Genomic DNA, 18804 nt, shown 5'->3' with positions numbered 1-18804 from the left:
TAAGGTCATGTTTATACACAAATAAAATAAAAAAGAAGAATGTGCAAAACAAAGACTGTTTTATTTCATATCACTCTACTAAGAAATATTAAGAAGGGATTGGCCTAAGAGTGTTAGTACACTTTGATTTTTTTTTTTTTTAACTTACAGAGCTATGAAGGCCAACTGATAAAAGAACATTTAAAAAAAAGTTAAAAAATTATGTTTGAGGCTTGGAGTTGTGTGATTATTTGGTTAATTAATTTTGATAATTTGCTCTTGATAGCTACATCTATTAACTGAAGTCTTCACAACGACAGTATTCTACTGGTTAGGTCGTTACTGGTTGAAGCTCAAGTGTTTAAAGACAATAAGGAGGGAGAGAGAAAGAAAGCCAGGTAAAGTCTAATTTTCTTGAAAGGAAAATAATTATAAACATCTAAGCTTAATGTTGCTTTCTGAAGAGAAAAAAAGCAGAAAATTGAAGAGAAAGGAAAATTCATTGCATAGCCTGCTGCATGGATTTACAAGAAATAGATCCTGTCAGCTCTCATAATTCACTCCTTGGGAAAAGTGCTAGGATCTGGTGAGATAATGGGAAACAGGTATGTTCTGCTTTGGTTTCATGCATTTGCCTCACATTTTTACTTTTTTTCTTGAATTTGTCTGGCATGATTAGAAAGCGGCAGACCGTGGATAGAGGAGGCAGGGAATGAGATTTCCACTGTATTCTCACCATCAAAACCACTTGCTAAGTGCATATTGGCCTAAGGCAATTCCTGGGTTGTGGAAAGATGAGTGAGTGACTATACCCTGAGAGAGGTTCAACGGTTTCTGTTCCTACTTTTTTCTGGTTATTATTGATTACTATGAGATTTTTTTTTTTTTATAGAGCATCTACCTCTCACTTTGTTTCCTCCATGAGATTTTCCACAGCCTAACAACTTGCAATCCACACAGATTTCAGACCAACACATTCAAACTCTTCTTAATTTGTAACCCACACAAGCAGACATTTTGAAAGTTCCATTTTAGATTTAGAATAATGTTTGTGGGTACAAAGGTATTTTTCTTCCCTGTCCCCTTTCTGGGTGTTTTTCTATTTTAAAAGAAATCTTATATATCTTAAACTTTATGTTGGCAAAATATCTTATGTGCTAACTTGTGATTAAGCTAATGAAATGATTTCTAAGATATAAAATCATCTAAGCACATTGTGGACAACATATTCCCAAATTTCCTTTTCTGGGCAGAAAGAAATCATATGTTACAAATACTGTGGTTACGAATGAAGGTTCTCTTAGCTTTTCTCTTGCTCACAGTGATATCCTTAAGTCTTGAATTCTCTAAGCCTGCTTTAAGCAACGTTGAATCTAAGCTTTCTGGGAATAATAGATTTAGGATTCTTAAGACTATTCGGTTTTAAGGAATTTTATCACATAATAATAACTCAGAATATAAAAAAAAACTAGTGTTATTAAAATGTGTGAGCTTTTTTTTTTAAAGATTTTATTTATTTATTTTAGAGAGAGAGTGCACATGTGCATGCAAGGGAGGGAGGGAGAGAAAGGGAGGGAGAGAGAGAGAATCTGAAGCAGACTCTGCACTGAGCATGGAGCCCAACTCAGGGCTCAATCCCAGGAATGTGAGATCATGACCTGAGCTAATACCAAGAGTCAGATGCTTAAACAACTGAGCCACCCAGGTGCCCCAAAATGTGTGAACTTCTTAAGATGTCACACACATCTTTGTGGATTTCATGCCATATCTTTAATTTTGTAAATGTCTTTAATTTTGAAATGAACACTGGAATAGAATCAAGAGACCTAGATTCTAGTTCAGATCTGTCATAGGTAGCTGTGACATCATTTTTCTATTCCTTAATAACTTAATTTGGAAAGTTGGATGTTTACCATATGCTCTCTAAGATCTCTTTTAATGTATATGAATTTTGAGCCCAACCTCTTTATGTTATAGCACAATCCTCCAAATACTTAAAAGATATGCAGTGTACATTTTGTTTCCTAACCATCAATTTCTTCAAATTTTGTCGAGGGTGGGGAAGGAGAGAAAGGAATTGTTTCCAGATCAGTATCCTTTAGATAATCTTTTAATCAGCACAACCTAGTTTGGCATTTTCTTTTGTTATGTGTAATGTCTGACCAGGGCAGAATGTAATAGGATTTTTATGAGAAATAAACTAGACTTTCATGAATGCAGTTCAACATGTGTTAAGGGGTTTGAGGACTCACATTATATTTGCTGCTTACTGCCATATTTTTAATTATCTTAAATCCTCAGGCCTTTCATTTTTCTTAAGTCTTGTTGCCTCTACAGTTTTAAGATGTGTCCTTGAATAAGGAGATGTATGGATCTACCAGTAAAGACCTCCTCCTACCTTCCTTGTAAAATAGAAATAAACTGGAATAGAGAGAGAAAAAGACTTGCTTCCAGGACAGAAAGATCCCAGAGAGGAATGCTAACATAGTAAAACTGAACAGTGAAAGATATTTGTTTTCTTTACCACTGGACCCCCAGCACCAAGAGCAATGCCTGGGGCAAAATAGGTACCGGTCAAATATTTGTTGAGTGAGTAAAGAGTTGGGAAACCATACCCTGAGTATTTTTTTTCATCCTAGGCCCTCCTAATTGTTTACTGAGATCATTTAGTGCTAGAATAGTTCCCTGGTATCTCCTAGGCAGCTTGGTACAGATCTAGAATAAGGTGATTCCTGACATATACCTCCTCATTCCAGAAAAGTCTTTGAAAAATAAGATGATATTACATCTCAATATTTGTCTTATTTAATAGAGTTATTAAAGAAGAAGCTATATATCAAGACAAATTAACATTTTCTTTTCCAAAATTTGGACCCATAGAAAGAAACCAATGATATAGGATATTTTAGAGAAAATGGGAGTCTGATCTTCAGGATATTAGCTGAATCAAGGTTTCTCTTTTTTATTGTAATTTCCTGTCCACCAGGTGCAAAGCTCTTGAATTTAATGAGAATACCAAACACAGGGAGACCTCAAAAAGTGCACATAACAGCCTAAATCATTCCTGCACTTTCGAGAGAGCGTGACCTCCATGTTCTTTTATTCTGACTACTGCTCAGAAACTAAGGCTGCTTTGGAATTTTCATGGGTCCTATAAAAGGTCTAACTCTTGGAAGTGATTTGTCTTACATGGTTATAAGTAAGCCTATATAAATATAAGCAAATAATGCTAAAAATAAAAACAAAACCAAAAATAAAACATAATAATTTTCTCTCAATTACATCCAAACTTTACCTAAGTAAGAAGCAAGAGGTTCATTCTTTTTGGTAGACTCAACGTTAAAGGTCGTGTTTTGGGGGATTATGATTTGATTAGCCTTCTGCATGACGACTGTTCCATTCCAATCATAGGCTCCTACTGCTCCAAGCATGACCCAGTCCTTATATCCAAATAGAGAAAACAAATGATATTTAACAAAATAATAAGAACACAGCATTAACAATGTGATAGGTTCCGGTCAAAGTGCTTTACATATATTAACTCATATAATTTTCACAATAACATGATAGTAACTTGGCAGAGTAAGTAACTTGCCCTAAGTTGTATAGTACAATTGCCCATTGCAATGTTAATATTCCTTTGCATGGACTTTCCTCAACTACAAATGATACATTTCCTAATCTTGCCTTTCTGTTTAATTCCGTTAATTCAAAAATCCTAGGTCTTGAACATGGAATTCTAGTAAGATCTTTGATTGAATACACTGAAACTGAGAAAAAGATACATTCCATATCATTAGAAACCATTTTAAGTTAAGTATTTCATTTAGCCAGATGTATAATTACATAAGGCAGACCTCAAAATGTTTGATTCACAATTATTAGTACAGTGTAGTGAACTGTGTGGAAGAAATTATTTTCCTAGCAAGTTTGTGAAATGTCATTTTCCTATTTGGATTAGGAACATCATCACGGTTGGAATAACTGCTCAAGCCATGAACTGCTAGTTGCACTTATAATGCCGATGCCTGGGCATTGCTTTTGGGAGTGGAAACCTTAAAAAAAAAAAGATACTTCATTTTCTACCAAGTGGTCAATGTACCTGTGAATAATGAGCACTGAAGCCAGTCTGAGACATTTCCATTTCAAATGAAGCTGCTGACTGGTCAGCTGTAGCTATAACAGAAACATAAATGCCTGTTAGCACACTGTTGATTTGGAGAAGACAGAGGCCAATTACAGTCTGGGCTCTTTACCAACCAGAATTTCCAACATCTTTTGAGTATGTTCAGCCACACATTTCTCAACCCAAAATTCCTAGGTAGGGCTGGGTGGAGGACAGAGAAGGTTAGCAGAAGGGCCATGTCTAAATTCTTGACTGATGGCTTCCCCACCCTTGCTGGAGAAGTTGAGAAATCTCCATTCATGCTTCTGTTCTTACACTGTGGATGCCTGTGGATGATATGGCACTTTGGATCCAGGGGGTTAAAGTTGAAAGTACTGAGGTTGAAAATCTCTGTCTTCCCCTCACACCATGGGAATCCTGCTCAGACATTAGGCTAAACTTACCTGCTATGTTAGAGGGCTGAAATAATTTTATTCACATATCTAAAGAGGTTTCTTGACTCTACCAGCCCCACCTGTATTTCCAGCTATAGATCCTCTCAGAATTCCATTATTTGATAAAGGGTGAGGGGTTCTGGGTTTGTATTTGCTCTAATTTCTGGTGGTAGGTATCACTCACAAATTGGGAGGAACTTTTTGACGGGCTCTAGGTCACATGCCATAAAATCACATATTTTTTTAAGAATCTGTACCCATTTTTTGAAAGACCTAAATGTGAGACAGGAGTCCATCAAAATCCTAGAGGAGAACACAGGCAGCAACCTCTTCAACCTCAGCCACAGCAACTTCTTCCTAGAAACATCGCCAAAGACAAGGGAAGCAAGGGCAAAAATGAACTATTGGGATTTAATCAAGATAAAAAGCTTTTGCACAGCAAAGGAAACAGTCAACAAAACCAAAAGACAACCGACAGAAAGGGAGAAGATATTTGTAAATGACATATCAGATAAGGGGCTATAATCCAAAATTTATAAAGAACTTATCAAACTCAACACCCAAAGAACAAATAATCCAATCAAGAAATGGGCAGAAGACATGAACAGACATTTTTCCAAAGAAGACATCCAAATGGCCAACAGACACATGAAAAAGTGCTCAACATCGCTTGGCATCAGGGAAATCCAAATCAAAACCTCAATGAGATACCACCTCACACCAGTCAGAATGGCTAAAATTAACAAGTCAGGAAACAACAGATGTTGGCGAGGATGCGGAGAAAAGGGAACCCTCCTACACTGTTGGTGGGAATGCAAGCTGGTGCAGCCACTCTGGAAAACAGTATGGAGGTTCCTCAAAAAGTTGACAATAGAGCTACCGTGCAACCCAGCAATTGCCCTACTAGGTATTTACCCCAAAGATACAAATGTAGTGATCCAAAGGCGTATGTGCACCCCAATGTTTATAGCAGCAATGTCCACAATAGCCAAACTATGGAAAGAGCCAAGATGTCCATCAACAGATGAATGGATAAAGAAGATGTGGTATATATATACAATGGAATATTATGCAGCCATTAAAAAAAACCCAAATCTTGCCATTTTCAATGACATGGATGGAACCAGAGGGTATTATGCTAAGCGAAATAAGTCAATCAGAGAAAGACATGTATCATATGATCTCACTGATATGAGGAATTCTTAATCTCAGGAAACAAAGTGAGGGTTGCTGGAGTGGTGGGGGGTGGGAGGGATGGGGTGGCTGGGTGATAGACATTGGAGAGGGTATGTGCTATGGTGAGCGCTGTGAATTGTGTAAGACTGTTGAATCATAGACCTGTACCTCTGAGACAAATAATACATTATATGTTAAAAAAAAAAAAAGAAGATAGTAGGAAGGGAAAAATGAAGGGGGGGAAATCGGAGGGGGAGACGAACCATGAGAGACTACGGACTCTGAGAAACAAACTGAGGGTTCTAGAGGGGAGGGGGGTGGGGGGATTGGTGGTGATAGCCCTGTGATGGGTATTAAAGAGGGCACGTACTGAATGGAGCACTAGGTGTTATACGCAAACAATGAATCATGGAACACTACATCAAAAACTAATGATGTAATGTATGGTGATTAACATAACATAATAAAATTAAATAAAAAAAAGAATCTGTACCCATTTTTTTAAGTCAATGGTCTGTAATGAGGTTCAGTAGCAAGCATCAGGTCTTTTTATCTTTCTAAGAGCTCCCTGAATCTGAAAATTTTTTAACGAGGATTTCTATGGGCAAGATTCTATACCCATTTTTAGGCTCTTTACTGAAATACAGAGATAATCCAGAGCATTCCATGGAAAATGTGCTACTCTCAAAATATTCACCAACCCAAAGCCACAACCTCCTAAGGGGATTGCGGGAATGTTGATTCATTTACTTTAAGTAGGGAGTTACTGATTTATCTGGTTTTGCAAATAAGTTAAAAATAGTGCATAATTTTAAGAGTCAGTCTGCCCTCTCATTGAGGCATGAGAATAATTAAACTTGTGAAATCACACTTATTTACTAGCTATTTGCTGTCATAAATTTGTTAACAAATACATCAGTGATTGCCTTTTTTTAGGACTAGGTTAAATGGGGATATCAATCAAGAATTCAAATGTATCATTTTAATTTCACGTATGAATTATCCTCTAATTTAAATGACTGAAGTACACTTTAAGTTTTTAAGTCCACAATGCTTTATGGTGTCTTTTTATTTATCTTTTCAAGGCCAACTGTAAGAGCGCAGCAGCAAAACCCTGCATATTTCCAGTACTTTCTCTTCCTGCTGTTCTGCTTACAGCGGAGAACAGAGGGAAGGGAGTTATGTGACATTCCACCTGCTGAACTGTCCTCATGGTAATAGCCCTTTGCACATCTCTGAACTTCTTGCTGTCAACTTCTCCCAGGACTCTTCATGAGTACTGAGATAACCACTCTCCCCACTGCTTGGCGTCTGGTTAGGAATTTCAGCATTTTCCCCAACATGCTGGGAAAGGGAGACAGACGGTTTTCTGATCTTTGATTGGGCAAGTTGGTGGCGTGTTCTCATCACTAGGTGGCGCAGTCCGTGGCAAACAGGAATTTCATAATCGCTGCTATTTACCATCTAAAGATAAATGTTGATAGGAAGTGGAAACTTCTCAAGTAACAAGGAAATGAAGGCCTTTCTGCTGTCATTATGAAGAAAATCCTAAATAGGCTAGTCAAAACACTGCGTTTGGTTAGGCCTCAAAGTGTAGCAATAAAGATGCGGGAGACATTTTAATCTGAGGACATTTAAAAAATAATTTTGCTTTTAAATATACAGACTTCTTATAGTTTCGGGGCATTCCAACGTGTAATCTTTAACTAATGGTGTAGATAGTTTAGAAGCAACACAAAAATGTCATTTAAGGCAAACTGGGCTCCTCTTCCCACAACCACTGATACAGGCTTCATTCTACAAGTTTTGTAAGGTTATATTTATTTGCTTGCTTAAGATGAGGTTTAAAATTGAAACTGTATTGTGCTTATCTAATGTAACTAAGTCATTTTCATTTAAATGGTCTTTACAGATTGTTTTATCATATCATAGATCACATTATTGACTTATCACATTATTAAAAATTAAAAGTACACAATGACTTGGAAAACTTTGTATATTTCCTTGAGGCCAGTGAAGCTTATGGTCTGGCCTATTAGTAAATGACACTGGGATAGCTACTGTGAGACCAAAGCCACTTAAAAGTGACTTGCGTACAGAATGCAGGATAGCCAAGTTCTCTAGAAGCAGCTGCGACTTCAGATGGATAAGTAATTCAAGTGTTCTGTTTCTAAAGGCACAGGGCGGCTACGGCAAAAGGGAAGCAGAGAAATGAAGTCTGCATGGGCTGTAGCTGCTCATCAAATCTAAACCAGATCTGTCACTTATGGGTCATGAAATCATCAGGGTGAGTCACCACCAGCATTTTTTTAATTGAAAAAGAAGAGAGAACGAAAATGAGAAACTATCAGAATGCTTTATACATAATAAGAGTAATTTTGTGAAATTCTGTTTGATTTTTCTACATATTAGCATGTGCACTGGGTCATGCAGGAGTGGAAAAATTTTCCCTTCCTCCCTTCCAGGTTCCTTGGCTGGTTTAATAATTAACTTGACCTAAAACAGATTATCAGGAGAAAAACAAATTTAATTTCATATGGGACCCCCCAAAATATGAGACTGAAGGTCAAGTGAGGGCAATTGAAGCTTATATGCCATCCTGACCTAAGGATTGGGAGAGGAGCCAGGGGCTGCAAAGGGAGGAGGGCAGTTCAATGGACATAAGAAGAACAGATGTTTGGTAATTAGAAGTTTGCCCTGCCATGCAGACAGGTCTTTCAGATTAAAAAGTTATCCTTGGTTATAGCTCTTTTTCTCGGCCAGGCCCCCTGTATAAATTCTTTTAGGTAGTTAAGGAAGAAGTTAAAGTTTTTCCTGAGTCTGCTGGGTCTTGATTGCCTTCAGCTCAAAATAATCTACATGCCAAAGTGACATATTTTGGGGTGGCCTATTTTATTCCCCTTTAGTGACCCATGATAATAAATATGCTATGCCTCGTGACTCTTTCCTTTCTATACATTTTAATATTCTGTCATTAGTCACTTTTTTGCATTTTCCTGGTCATTTGATGCTCAAAGTGGTCTACTTTGCTTTATTTATGTCTCTTTCTCATTTTATCTTTCTGTTTCCCATTATCAGGTCATATCAGGGTGACTGAGAATGTGCTTTTAAATTTCTGTGTTTAAGACGCAAAACAACAGTCCTTCCGTGTGTCCTCACAAGGACAGGGTCCATTGGGTTCGGATGAGGCATAAGAGTAGAACTCTCTGGAAAAAGGGAAAGAGGCATGCTCTCTTAGGCTCCAGTTATCAGAGAACATGAAGAAAGAGGCTTTTTTTCAGTTTTCCTGGCATAACAATTCCAAAGACTTATTTTTTTTTGTCAGGCAAAGGCTAGTTTCAAAGTAATTTGTTACTTGACATCTACCAAAGGCAGAGGAAGGAATGCCATGACTCATTATCCTCAGTAGCCAATCGTCATTGCAAAATCAAAGAAAAAAAATCTACAAAAAAGAATTATGACTTAGACAAATATAGTGAACCAATGTTTTACTGTCATGGGAGTTGAGACAGAGTTCCATAAAAACCTTTAAAGTGGGCAAGAAGCAAAATAGGAGAAAATAAATGAACAACGAAGTTATTGCAAACAAGAACAGTTCCATAGAAGCCCAAAATAACATAAACAAATTAAAAAGGAAAAGTTGAGCTAGTGTCTCCATTTTCTAAACCCGTGTCACAGAAAAGGACTAACACACGGAGGCACATTTTTGTTCTGGTGAGTGTACACTGACCATTGCCTTCCTTCAACCCCCACATCCTTACAAAGAGAGCTGCCGACAGACGCGGTGCTATGTGAGATAGCCATCTCAGGGAAAGATTTACATAAAAGGGCACTGTTCCATGCTGGCTATTGTACACAGTAAAAGTGCACGACCCATGTAGTAGTAGGAATAAATACCAAAAACCCATTACATTGACTTTGCATTGTAGACAGAACATACAGGATTACAAGAACTAGTCATACCTTCCAAGGCAAATATTCTTTCTCCCAGAGCTTCAACAATAGTGACTAGAGCCAATTCATCAGAGACGTTGAAGAAATGCTTTTCAGTGGGTTCACTTGCAATTGATTTTATTTCTTCCACAAATTTTTCAGTGCTTAAATTTCCTCTGTTATAGCTCCCAAGAATCTAAGACACGACAAAATGGCAAGAATATATTTTAAATTCTATGTGTTAAATAAGGATCCCAAGCATTTTGTCAATAAACAAGAGAGGTATATAGTATATTAATTCAATGCAATTTTTATGTACTTCCACATTCTTGGAAGAACAATCTTCAGTATATGTAGATTCCCTAATATTAACTGTTATATACTGTAATTGGTGTAGGAAAATATAAAGGGCAATCTTGTATGTTTGTGAAAGTTTCTTCTCTTGCATTCCTGTGTCCCTGTTTATGAACAGCTCTATCTTTAAAGTCTGACAGTTCAAAAGTAAGTTATAGTTTCTGAATGTCTCTGCTATTATTCCAGCCCATGCCACCCCCATTTGCTGGCAAAAACAATTAGCAAGTGAGTTACTTGATCTTGAATAGGCAGTTCTTCCTGATAATCTTACCAAGAGCCAGTCCCACATATATATTTTTTAAACAGATATTAAACTAAATGGTAATCTAACTTGGCAATCTAGAAAATAAACAATTGGGACCTTCCTGTTTGAAACCAAATGCTCAAGACAGGGACACCCCCTACCCACCCTTTTTTATAGAGTAGAGAGAGAGGCAGGAATTATCTGTTATAGTTCACCATAATTATTTAGATGTATTAGCAGGTTTTCTCAAACATCTATTTTATATTTTAAGGTAAGGTTTATTGAGATTTAATTTATATACAGTAAAACTCACCCTTTCTAGGTATACAATTCTTTTTTTTTTTTTTTAAAGATTTTATTTATTTATTTGAGAGACAGAGAATGAGAGACAGAGAGCATGAGAGGGAGGAGGGTCAGAGGGAGAAGCAGACTCCCCGCTGAGCAGGGAGCCCGATGCGGGACTCAATCCCGGAACTCCAGGATCATGACCTGAGCCGAAGGCAGTCGCTTAACCAACTGAGCCACCCAGGCGCCCATATTTATGAATTCATATAGCATGTAGCCTTTTGTGTCTGACTCCTTTCATTTGCATAATGCTTCTGAGAGTCATTCATGTTGCCCCATGTATCAGAAGTTCAGTCTTTTTTTATTGCTAGTAGGATTCCATTGGATAGATGCACCCAAACTGGAAACAATCCAAATGTCCATGTAAAGTATGGAACAAATTGTGGTAGATGCATACAATGTATAATAAGAGAATGAATGACTGATGCACAATATATCATGGCCAATCATTATGTTGAGTGAAAAGTTAGACACAAAAGAGTATATATTATATGATTTCATTTACATAAAATAGAATAGGCAACTTAAGCTGTGGTGGTGTAAGTCACACCAGCAGTTACTACAGAAGTGAGTATTAAAAAAATGAAAGTATAGGGAACTTTCTGGGGGTGATGGAAATGTTCTATATCTTGATTGACGTATCAGTTACATGGGTGTATGCAATTATCTAAACTCATCAGTTTGTTCACTTTGTACACAATTTTCACACTGAAATTTTGCATTTCACTGTATGTGTTACTTTAATTAAAAAAATGAACTATGATGGCTTGTAATAATATGGATGAATCTTAGCAATATTAATTTTAAAAGTTTCAAAATACTATATACAGCACGACACCCTTTTTATAAAGTTAAATAAAAGGAAGACTTTTAGAATTTTTTAAAGATACGTATAGCTACCAAGAGATTAGAAAAAGAGAGCAAGAGATGAGTATAGGATTTGGGCTGATGGTTATCAGGTAGAGGACTCCAGGTGGTGAATGTGGTCAGGCCCATAGATGCTTATACTGGATACTTAAAATATGTATAGAGGTACAATAATAAACATAGAAACCTATAAAGTGGGCCATGCTTTCACAAATGATGAAGTCTCCTAAACCAAGGATCACGATTAATTCAATTCTATGCTCCTGGAATCCAAAAAAACAAAGGTAAGATTTTGAGCTCTGTGCTATTGCTTGATTTTTAGAATATCCTACTCCTTGGGGACAAGAAAAATCATGACCTCCAGTGACCATGAAGATACCAGAAATTTCTAGCTTCCCTTTCCATTTCTAAATCATAGACATAGATTTGTCTAGCATCGTTAAACTGAGACTCTAGGGTGCCTTCAAAGTCCCATTGCAACATAGACCTGCCATAGTCCCCAGATGCAGTTCAGCATTGTGGACTGGGTGGATCCTGGACACATGGGTGGGCCGGCACAGGTGGAGGTGCCAGGCAGTCCTGGTCCTCATCCTCACTGGGTCTTCTGGCCACGCACCCCTGCCTCTCCTTCTCTGAGCACCCATCTCGGGCCCACTCTCCTTCAGCTGCCTGTTCTAGGCATCTGCATGCATTTTTTAAATGTCAGATTCAAAATGGTAGATTTTAAAACTGATATTTTTATTAAGAAGGGTACAATTTTTACTTATAGTTAGAAAAAAGCTGCAATTACTGTTTTAGGTATTGCTATTTAGGATCTACCATATACTTGTTCATTTGTATTATAAAATGTATGAGGGTTTAGATTAGTAACTGAGTCATTAAAACGTACACTAAACGTTAATGTGAGCATAGGAGTTGTATGCCAGCTAGTCAGGCAGGCAGTGCAGATGGCAGCCTTGGAGTTTTCCTTCCTAGTGTCAAGGTGCTGGGGGATTGACTCCTGTTCCTTCCCCTTGCTTCACTCACACCCACCCCATTCCCACAGAATACCTGGGAGGAGTCCCGAGCAATACCACCTATCTGCACACACAGGTCTTCATCGAGGCCCTTGTCTCTCGTTTAGCTCTGTGTCTACCTATAAAATGTGTTCATGAGGCACATGCCCTAATGTTTATGAAGAACTTTGTGTTACTTTGAAAAAGTGAACAATTTAGGAAATCGGTACACTATTTCGGTAGCTTTTTGATTTTTGAAACTAACTCTCTACTACTTGTCCAGATACCGGTAAGAAGGTCAATACCAGGAGTTTGCAGAATTGCACGAGAACACAAAAACTCAGATCCTGTCTACTTGGCTGAAAAGCAAATGTCAACCATCAGAAATGGTTTATATTTGAACAGAGACCACTGGTGCTTTTCCCACTTTAGCTACTTGATGGTGGAAGAGAATTAATGGAAATGAATGTAGAGAATTGTCCAGATAAGGGAGGGAAAATCCAAGGGCCACTTGCTTTTATTGCCTTGAACAAATTCTCTCTTGTACTTAAAAACAATTAAGATGATCTTCTTATAGTTGAGTATTTCCCCACATCTAGATGGACATGCCCCAAAGAAAGCATGGAAAAGGTGGGAGAGAGTCTCCAGCCTCCAGAGCCTCCATCACACCTGTGTGTCCGTTTCGGGATCACTGGGGTCTTGCTCCACACCTCACTCTATACCTGGTATTCTTCTCACACACTGTTAGGTTCCTTTTGGTCAGCAGTTTTGCTACGTATGGATTTCTTTTAGATTCATACAAATTCTACATCATGTGAAGCCCTCTGAGTCCCCACTATTTTACCTAATTTATCCTATAAGTTATATGATATCTTTGGATGGAAAGTCACCATCTTTCCCCCTTAGTCCCTATTGAACATATTCTAGATTCACTATTGCATTGACATGTTAACTTCCATTTCACTTATAAAGTGATGAATTTGAAAATACACATAAAAATTGTAAAGATGTTTGGACCATGCACGGTTGAGGTTCTTAGTTGTGATGTAAACGTTATCAGGTATTTAGTGCTCTATGTGACAGACAGAGACAATTGGATAAAGTTCAATGGGGAAAATGTCCAAGTGACTACATAAATAATAAAAATAAAACATAAATGGAACATGAGAGTATATATTTAGAAGAAAATATAAGAAGGAAAAAATTCCCAGGAAGTACTGTGACTTGTATCCAGTTTGAACTATTTTGTATTAAAGAATAAAAAATGAAAACAGAAATGTATTCTGATCCTTCACCCAAGGATCTGGTGCTTGCAGAAACATCATTTTCTATGAGTGAGAAGAAATACAAAATAACATTTGTAAATTACTTCTGTTTCACTTTATATAAATATGTCAAGCCCAGGCATTTGGTATTCTGTTAATATTTACCTCAAGTAGACATCCAGAATTGAAGTTCCCTTGAGGCAGATGTGTCAAATGTAAAGTGTACAATTCATTTACATGTACTATAGTGCCTTTTGTGTGCAAATGAATGAAATGCTAAGATACTTTCTAATTTCTCTTATTTTCATTTGAATGCTGTAAATGATACACATTTCACAGTCATTATAATCCCAGCCATTATCATCTAAGATTAGAATATGAATGTAAAACAGGCTCCTGCTGGCAATGTCTAGTATCCTCAAGTGACAGAATACAGACCATGTAGAATACATACCAGTTTAGGACCCTCACCAAGTCTGAGAGTTTAATGGGTCATGTTTGCAGTTTTATCATAGAGTGCTTAAATTTTCAATACTCAGTTAGTTTGGGGTATTGTCTCCCCCAAAACACATCTTTGTGGTGTTCAGGATCAAATGGTGAGTAAAAAAAAAAATTGAGTAGGAGGAACAGCCCAGGTGGCAATAGGGGCAGACCCCCAGGTATATTTGATCCATGTGAAGCATGAATGGAGCTTCAGAAATGCCTAAAACCTTTCTGTGTGAATGCACAAGGAGAGGAAATAAAATAACTGTCTTATTTCCTAGTTCGGTGCAAACTAAAAAATACAAGTTTCACTGGGGAAAAGAAATATGAATTGGGAAAATAATTCTTGCTGAAGTAAAATTTTCCTATACATTATTTATAAAAATGTGAAGAGCAATTTGACAATAATTCATTGATTAAAACAGGAAAAGAACTCATAATTTTATGATTCTCTAGGAAAATTAATGGAATTATGAGAACCCTTTTTGACCAGTTGGGAGGCAAAGTATGAATTACCAACTAGGGATCCAACCAAGGGAAACATAGTGACTTAAGGACAAGAAATACTGTATATGTAGCCAGATACCCTGTAAAAGTGATGTAAGCTTCACTTAAAATTAAGAAGTCATTCATTGATAGTACAGTATCTGCTTTCCAGTGAAGTTTTTTTAACGTTGTTAATGCTGCTGATGGTTTACTCAGATCATTGCCTGCTACAGTGATACCTGGAAAGCCAGGCTATATTCTCTGTGGGGAAGCTGAACGAATGATAGCACTTCTGATATCCAGTTGTCTGGGACAAACTGGGCATATATTGGCTTTGCATACTGAAAAGACCAGCCATAGACTCTAACTGTGGCCAGTATCACCGAGTAAAGGCTGGATCTATGGAATTATTCTCAACCACAGAAGAGATCAAAATAGTTACAGTAACTATTATAATGAGAGGTAATAATGGATTGATAGTAATTGGCAAAAGGTAACTTATAGAAGTAACAACAAGGGAAAAGAGAAATAAGAGGTGTTTTAATTTTTCACATCTGTATCCCAAATAAAAAAGAACATTGTGGGACATTGGGCTCTCTCCATAGTTTGGCTATTGTTGATAATGCTGCTATAAACATCAGGGTGTATGTACCACTTTGAACCTATATTTTTGTATCCTTTGGGTAAATACCTAGTAGTGCAATTGTGGGATTATAGGGTAGTTCTATTTTTAACTTTTTGAGGAACCTCCATACTGTTCTCCAGAGTGGCTGTATCAGTTTGCATTCCCACCAATAGTGCAAAGGGGTTCCCCTTTCTCTGCATCCTCACCAACAGCTGTTGTTTCTTGTGTTGTTAATTTTAGCCATTCTGTGGTGTGGTGATATCTCATCATGGTTTTGATTTGTATTTCCCTGATGATGAGTGATATTGAACATCTTTTCATGTGTCTGTTAGCCATCTGGATGTCTTCTTTGGAAAAGTGTCTATTCATGTCTTTTGCCATTTCTTAACGGGATTATTTGTGTTTTGGGTGCTGAGTTTGATAAGTTCTTTATAGATTTTGGATATAAGACTTTATCAGAATGGATAAAGAAGATGAGGCACACACACACACAAAGGAATATTACTCAGCCATCAAAAAGAATGAAATCTTGCCATCTGCAACAATGTGGATGGAGCTAGAGTGTATTATGTTAAGTGAAATAGGTCAGGTCGAGAAAGACAAATACTACATGATTTCACTCATATGTGAAATTTAAGAAACAAAACAGATGAACATATGGGGTGGGGAGAGAGAGGGAAACAAACCATAAGGGACTTTTAAAGATAGAGAACAAATTGAGGGGTTATGGAGGGAGGTAGGTGGGGGATGGGCTAGATGGGTGATGGGGATTAAGGAGGGCACTTTGTGATGAGCACTGGGTGTTATATGTAAGTGATGAATCACTGAATTCTACTCCTAAAACCAACATTGCACTGTATGTTAACTAACTAGAATTTAAATAAAAATTTGAAAAGGAAGAAAAAAAAGGATATTGTTGCAATCAGAAGTTGCCTTGTTTATAAGCAAGTCATCTTGGTTATAAAATAAGTACAGTCACCTTGCCCCTGGGAGGCAGTGAATCGATTTTGTGTTCTGGGAGTTTATCAGGGATGAATCACTCTTCTTTCCTTCCTACAACGGGGTGGGATGTCTTTCACTGATCATACTTTTGAAAGGAAAGGAGGAAATCTCACTGATGAAATACTGAAAAACCATTATGTGTAATATCTGATTCTTACTTACAGTAAATAAAAGAGGTTTTGTCGAAAAACAATTTAGGCTAAACTCTTACAGTTCTGAAAGTTTTGCTTCCTGACTTGTTTAAAAAATCAATTTATATTAAGAAGACACCCTCCTCCTAGGCAGAGGGCACATGCTATGGAATTGAGAGTGAAATGAAGGCTGTACACAGTTGTTAGTGAGGCTGAAATAAAGTTTGATAGTCCATGGGGGAATCTCTGAAGGTTTCTGTGCAAGGGGGCAACACAGTTTATCTCTAAGATTCCTTCTAGCTCTAAAGCACCATGATCTTATTATTTCATGGTTGTAAACTCCTCTAGTTAAATATCCTTAAGAAAAATAGTATTTATTGGTTGCCTCGTCTACCAATAAATAGGTGCTAGATGTTTTCAGTCATTATCTCACTGATTCTTTATCTGAGAGAAAGAGAAAGAAACAATATTTACCCTTTATCTTTACAGATAAAGAAGCTGAAGCTTGGAGTACTAAGTGACTTATCCACTGTCACAAAGGCAGAAATTGAACAAAGGTCTTTCTAGCTCCAAAATATACTCTTCTCTACCCTCTCCCCCTTCTTCTCACTTTTGGAAAATGTCCATGGGTTTGTTGTTGTTTAAGATTATGACATTATGGGACACGCTTAGTGTCTCTGTGCTGGGTCTTTTTGCTCTGGTACAAGGGCTGGAGAGGACTGTGGTGCTCTTTGGAAGTCTGGGGAAGTGAGTGAAAACAGGTTAGGACAGTCCTGCAGCACCTTCCAGAGATCTGCTGCAGCAAGAGAGACTGGGAACTGGGGAAAAACAGCCCAGGGCAGTGGTACAGATGGTCAGTAAAGGGGTATCTGGAGACTTGGTCATGTGGCCTACAGCCATGAAACCTGGTGTCCCTTGGCTTCCTCATTCATAAAATGGGAAAAGGAAAGTTGTCCTGCTCTCTTTGGGGTGCCACAAAGGACAAAGAAAGGTATCTAGGACACAGAAAAAAAAAAAAAAGACTATGGTAGGTTACAGAGTGCTATATGCATGATAATTTAAATTATTTTCCATATTTCCATTTGAAAGGTGGAATTTTTACTTCTCCTTTTCTAAATGTCCCTCTTCATGGGGTGGCACCATGAAATTGAGTCACCTCAGTTCATGGAACTATTAGAAGTTGATTTAGAAAAGACAAATCACTATTAAGAGGTAAAAAGCACTCTGTCTCTATTTTTTTTTTTTTTTTGCATCTTGAGAGACAAATGTTATTAATAATGGATTGCTTTTATATTGATACAGATTTGCGCACAAAGAGCTGAAGTACTTTATATGTAATATCTTCTATATCATCAATAGCAGGCTAGGCTTTTCCTTGGAACTAAATGAAATTTCTTCTCTGATCCTTTTTCCCTTCTTGTCCAGCTTAAATACAATTACAGAAAACATTTTAGAGCTGCTGGCTGCACAGTTAGGGGCTATGAAGTAGGGAGGAAATGGAAAGTCCGGCTTTGTGATGCCACCAGCTTTGGTTTTCTTTTTCTACATTCCTCTGGCTATTCGGGTCTTTTCTCGTTCCATACAAGTTTTAGGATTATTTGTTCCAGCTCTGTGAAAAAAGTTGATGGCATTTTGATAGGGATTGCATTGAATGTGTAGATTGCTCTAGGTAGCATAGATATTTTAACAATATTTATTCTTCCAACCCACGAGCATGGAATGTTTTTCCATTTCTTTGTGTCTTCCTCAATTTCTTTCATGAGTATTTTATAGTTTTCTCAGTACAGATCCTTTGCCTCTTTGGTTAGGTTTATTTCTAGGTATCTTATGGTTTTTGATGCAATTGTAAATGGGATCGACTCCTTAATTTCTCTTTCTTCTGTCTCATTGTTGGTGTATAGAAATGCAACTGATTATTGGGCATTGATTTTATATCCTGCCACTTTGCTGAATTCCTGCATGAGTTCTAGCAATTTGGGGGTGGAATCTTTTGGGTTTTCCACATAGAATATCATGTCATCTGTGAAGAGAGTTTGACTTCTTCTTTGCCGATTTAGATGCCTTTTATTTCTTTTTGTTGTCTGATTGCTTGGGCTAGGACTTCTAGTACTATGTTGGAGAGTGGGCATCCCTGCCATGTTCCTGACCTTAGGGGAAAAGCTCTCAGTTTTTCCCCATTGAGAATGATATTTGCTGTGGGCTTTTTGTATATGGCTTTTATGATATTGAGGCATGTTCCCTCTATCCCTACACTGTGAAGAGTTTTAATCAAGAAAGGATACTGTACTTTGTCAAATGCTCTTTCTGCATCTATTGAGAAGATCATATGGCTCTTGTCCTTTCTTTTATTCATGTAGTG

The 18804-nt window shown here is 37.4% G+C and overlaps 1 protein-coding gene across 2 annotated transcripts in view; it reads right to left on the bottom strand.

Moving 5' to 3' along the window:
* The window catches only part of ITGA1 (integrin subunit alpha 1), a 183202-nt gene that overhangs the window by 61384 nt on the left and 103014 nt on the right, over positions 1–18804 (bottom strand). For both annotated transcript variants that reach the window (XM_078066707.1, XM_078066708.1), the window contains exons 9-11: positions 9679–9844; positions 4082–4155; positions 3275–3419 (exon numbers count right to left, since the gene is read on the bottom strand). In XM_078066707.1, coding sequence (XP_077922833.1) covers positions 3275–3419; positions 4082–4155; positions 9679–9844 — 385 coding nt within the window. The remainder of the gene's footprint in view (positions 1–3274; positions 3420–4081; positions 4156–9678; positions 9845–18804) is intronic.

Source organism: Halichoerus grypus, chromosome 2 (genome assembly GCF_964656455.1).
Source record: "Halichoerus grypus chromosome 2, mHalGry1.hap1.1, whole genome shotgun sequence".
In the NCBI taxonomy this organism is placed as follows: Eukaryota; Metazoa; Chordata; class Mammalia; order Carnivora; family Phocidae; genus Halichoerus; species Halichoerus grypus.
The sequence above is the reverse complement of the archived record's forward strand: the minus strand, read 5'-3'. Positions and strand labels throughout refer to the sequence as shown.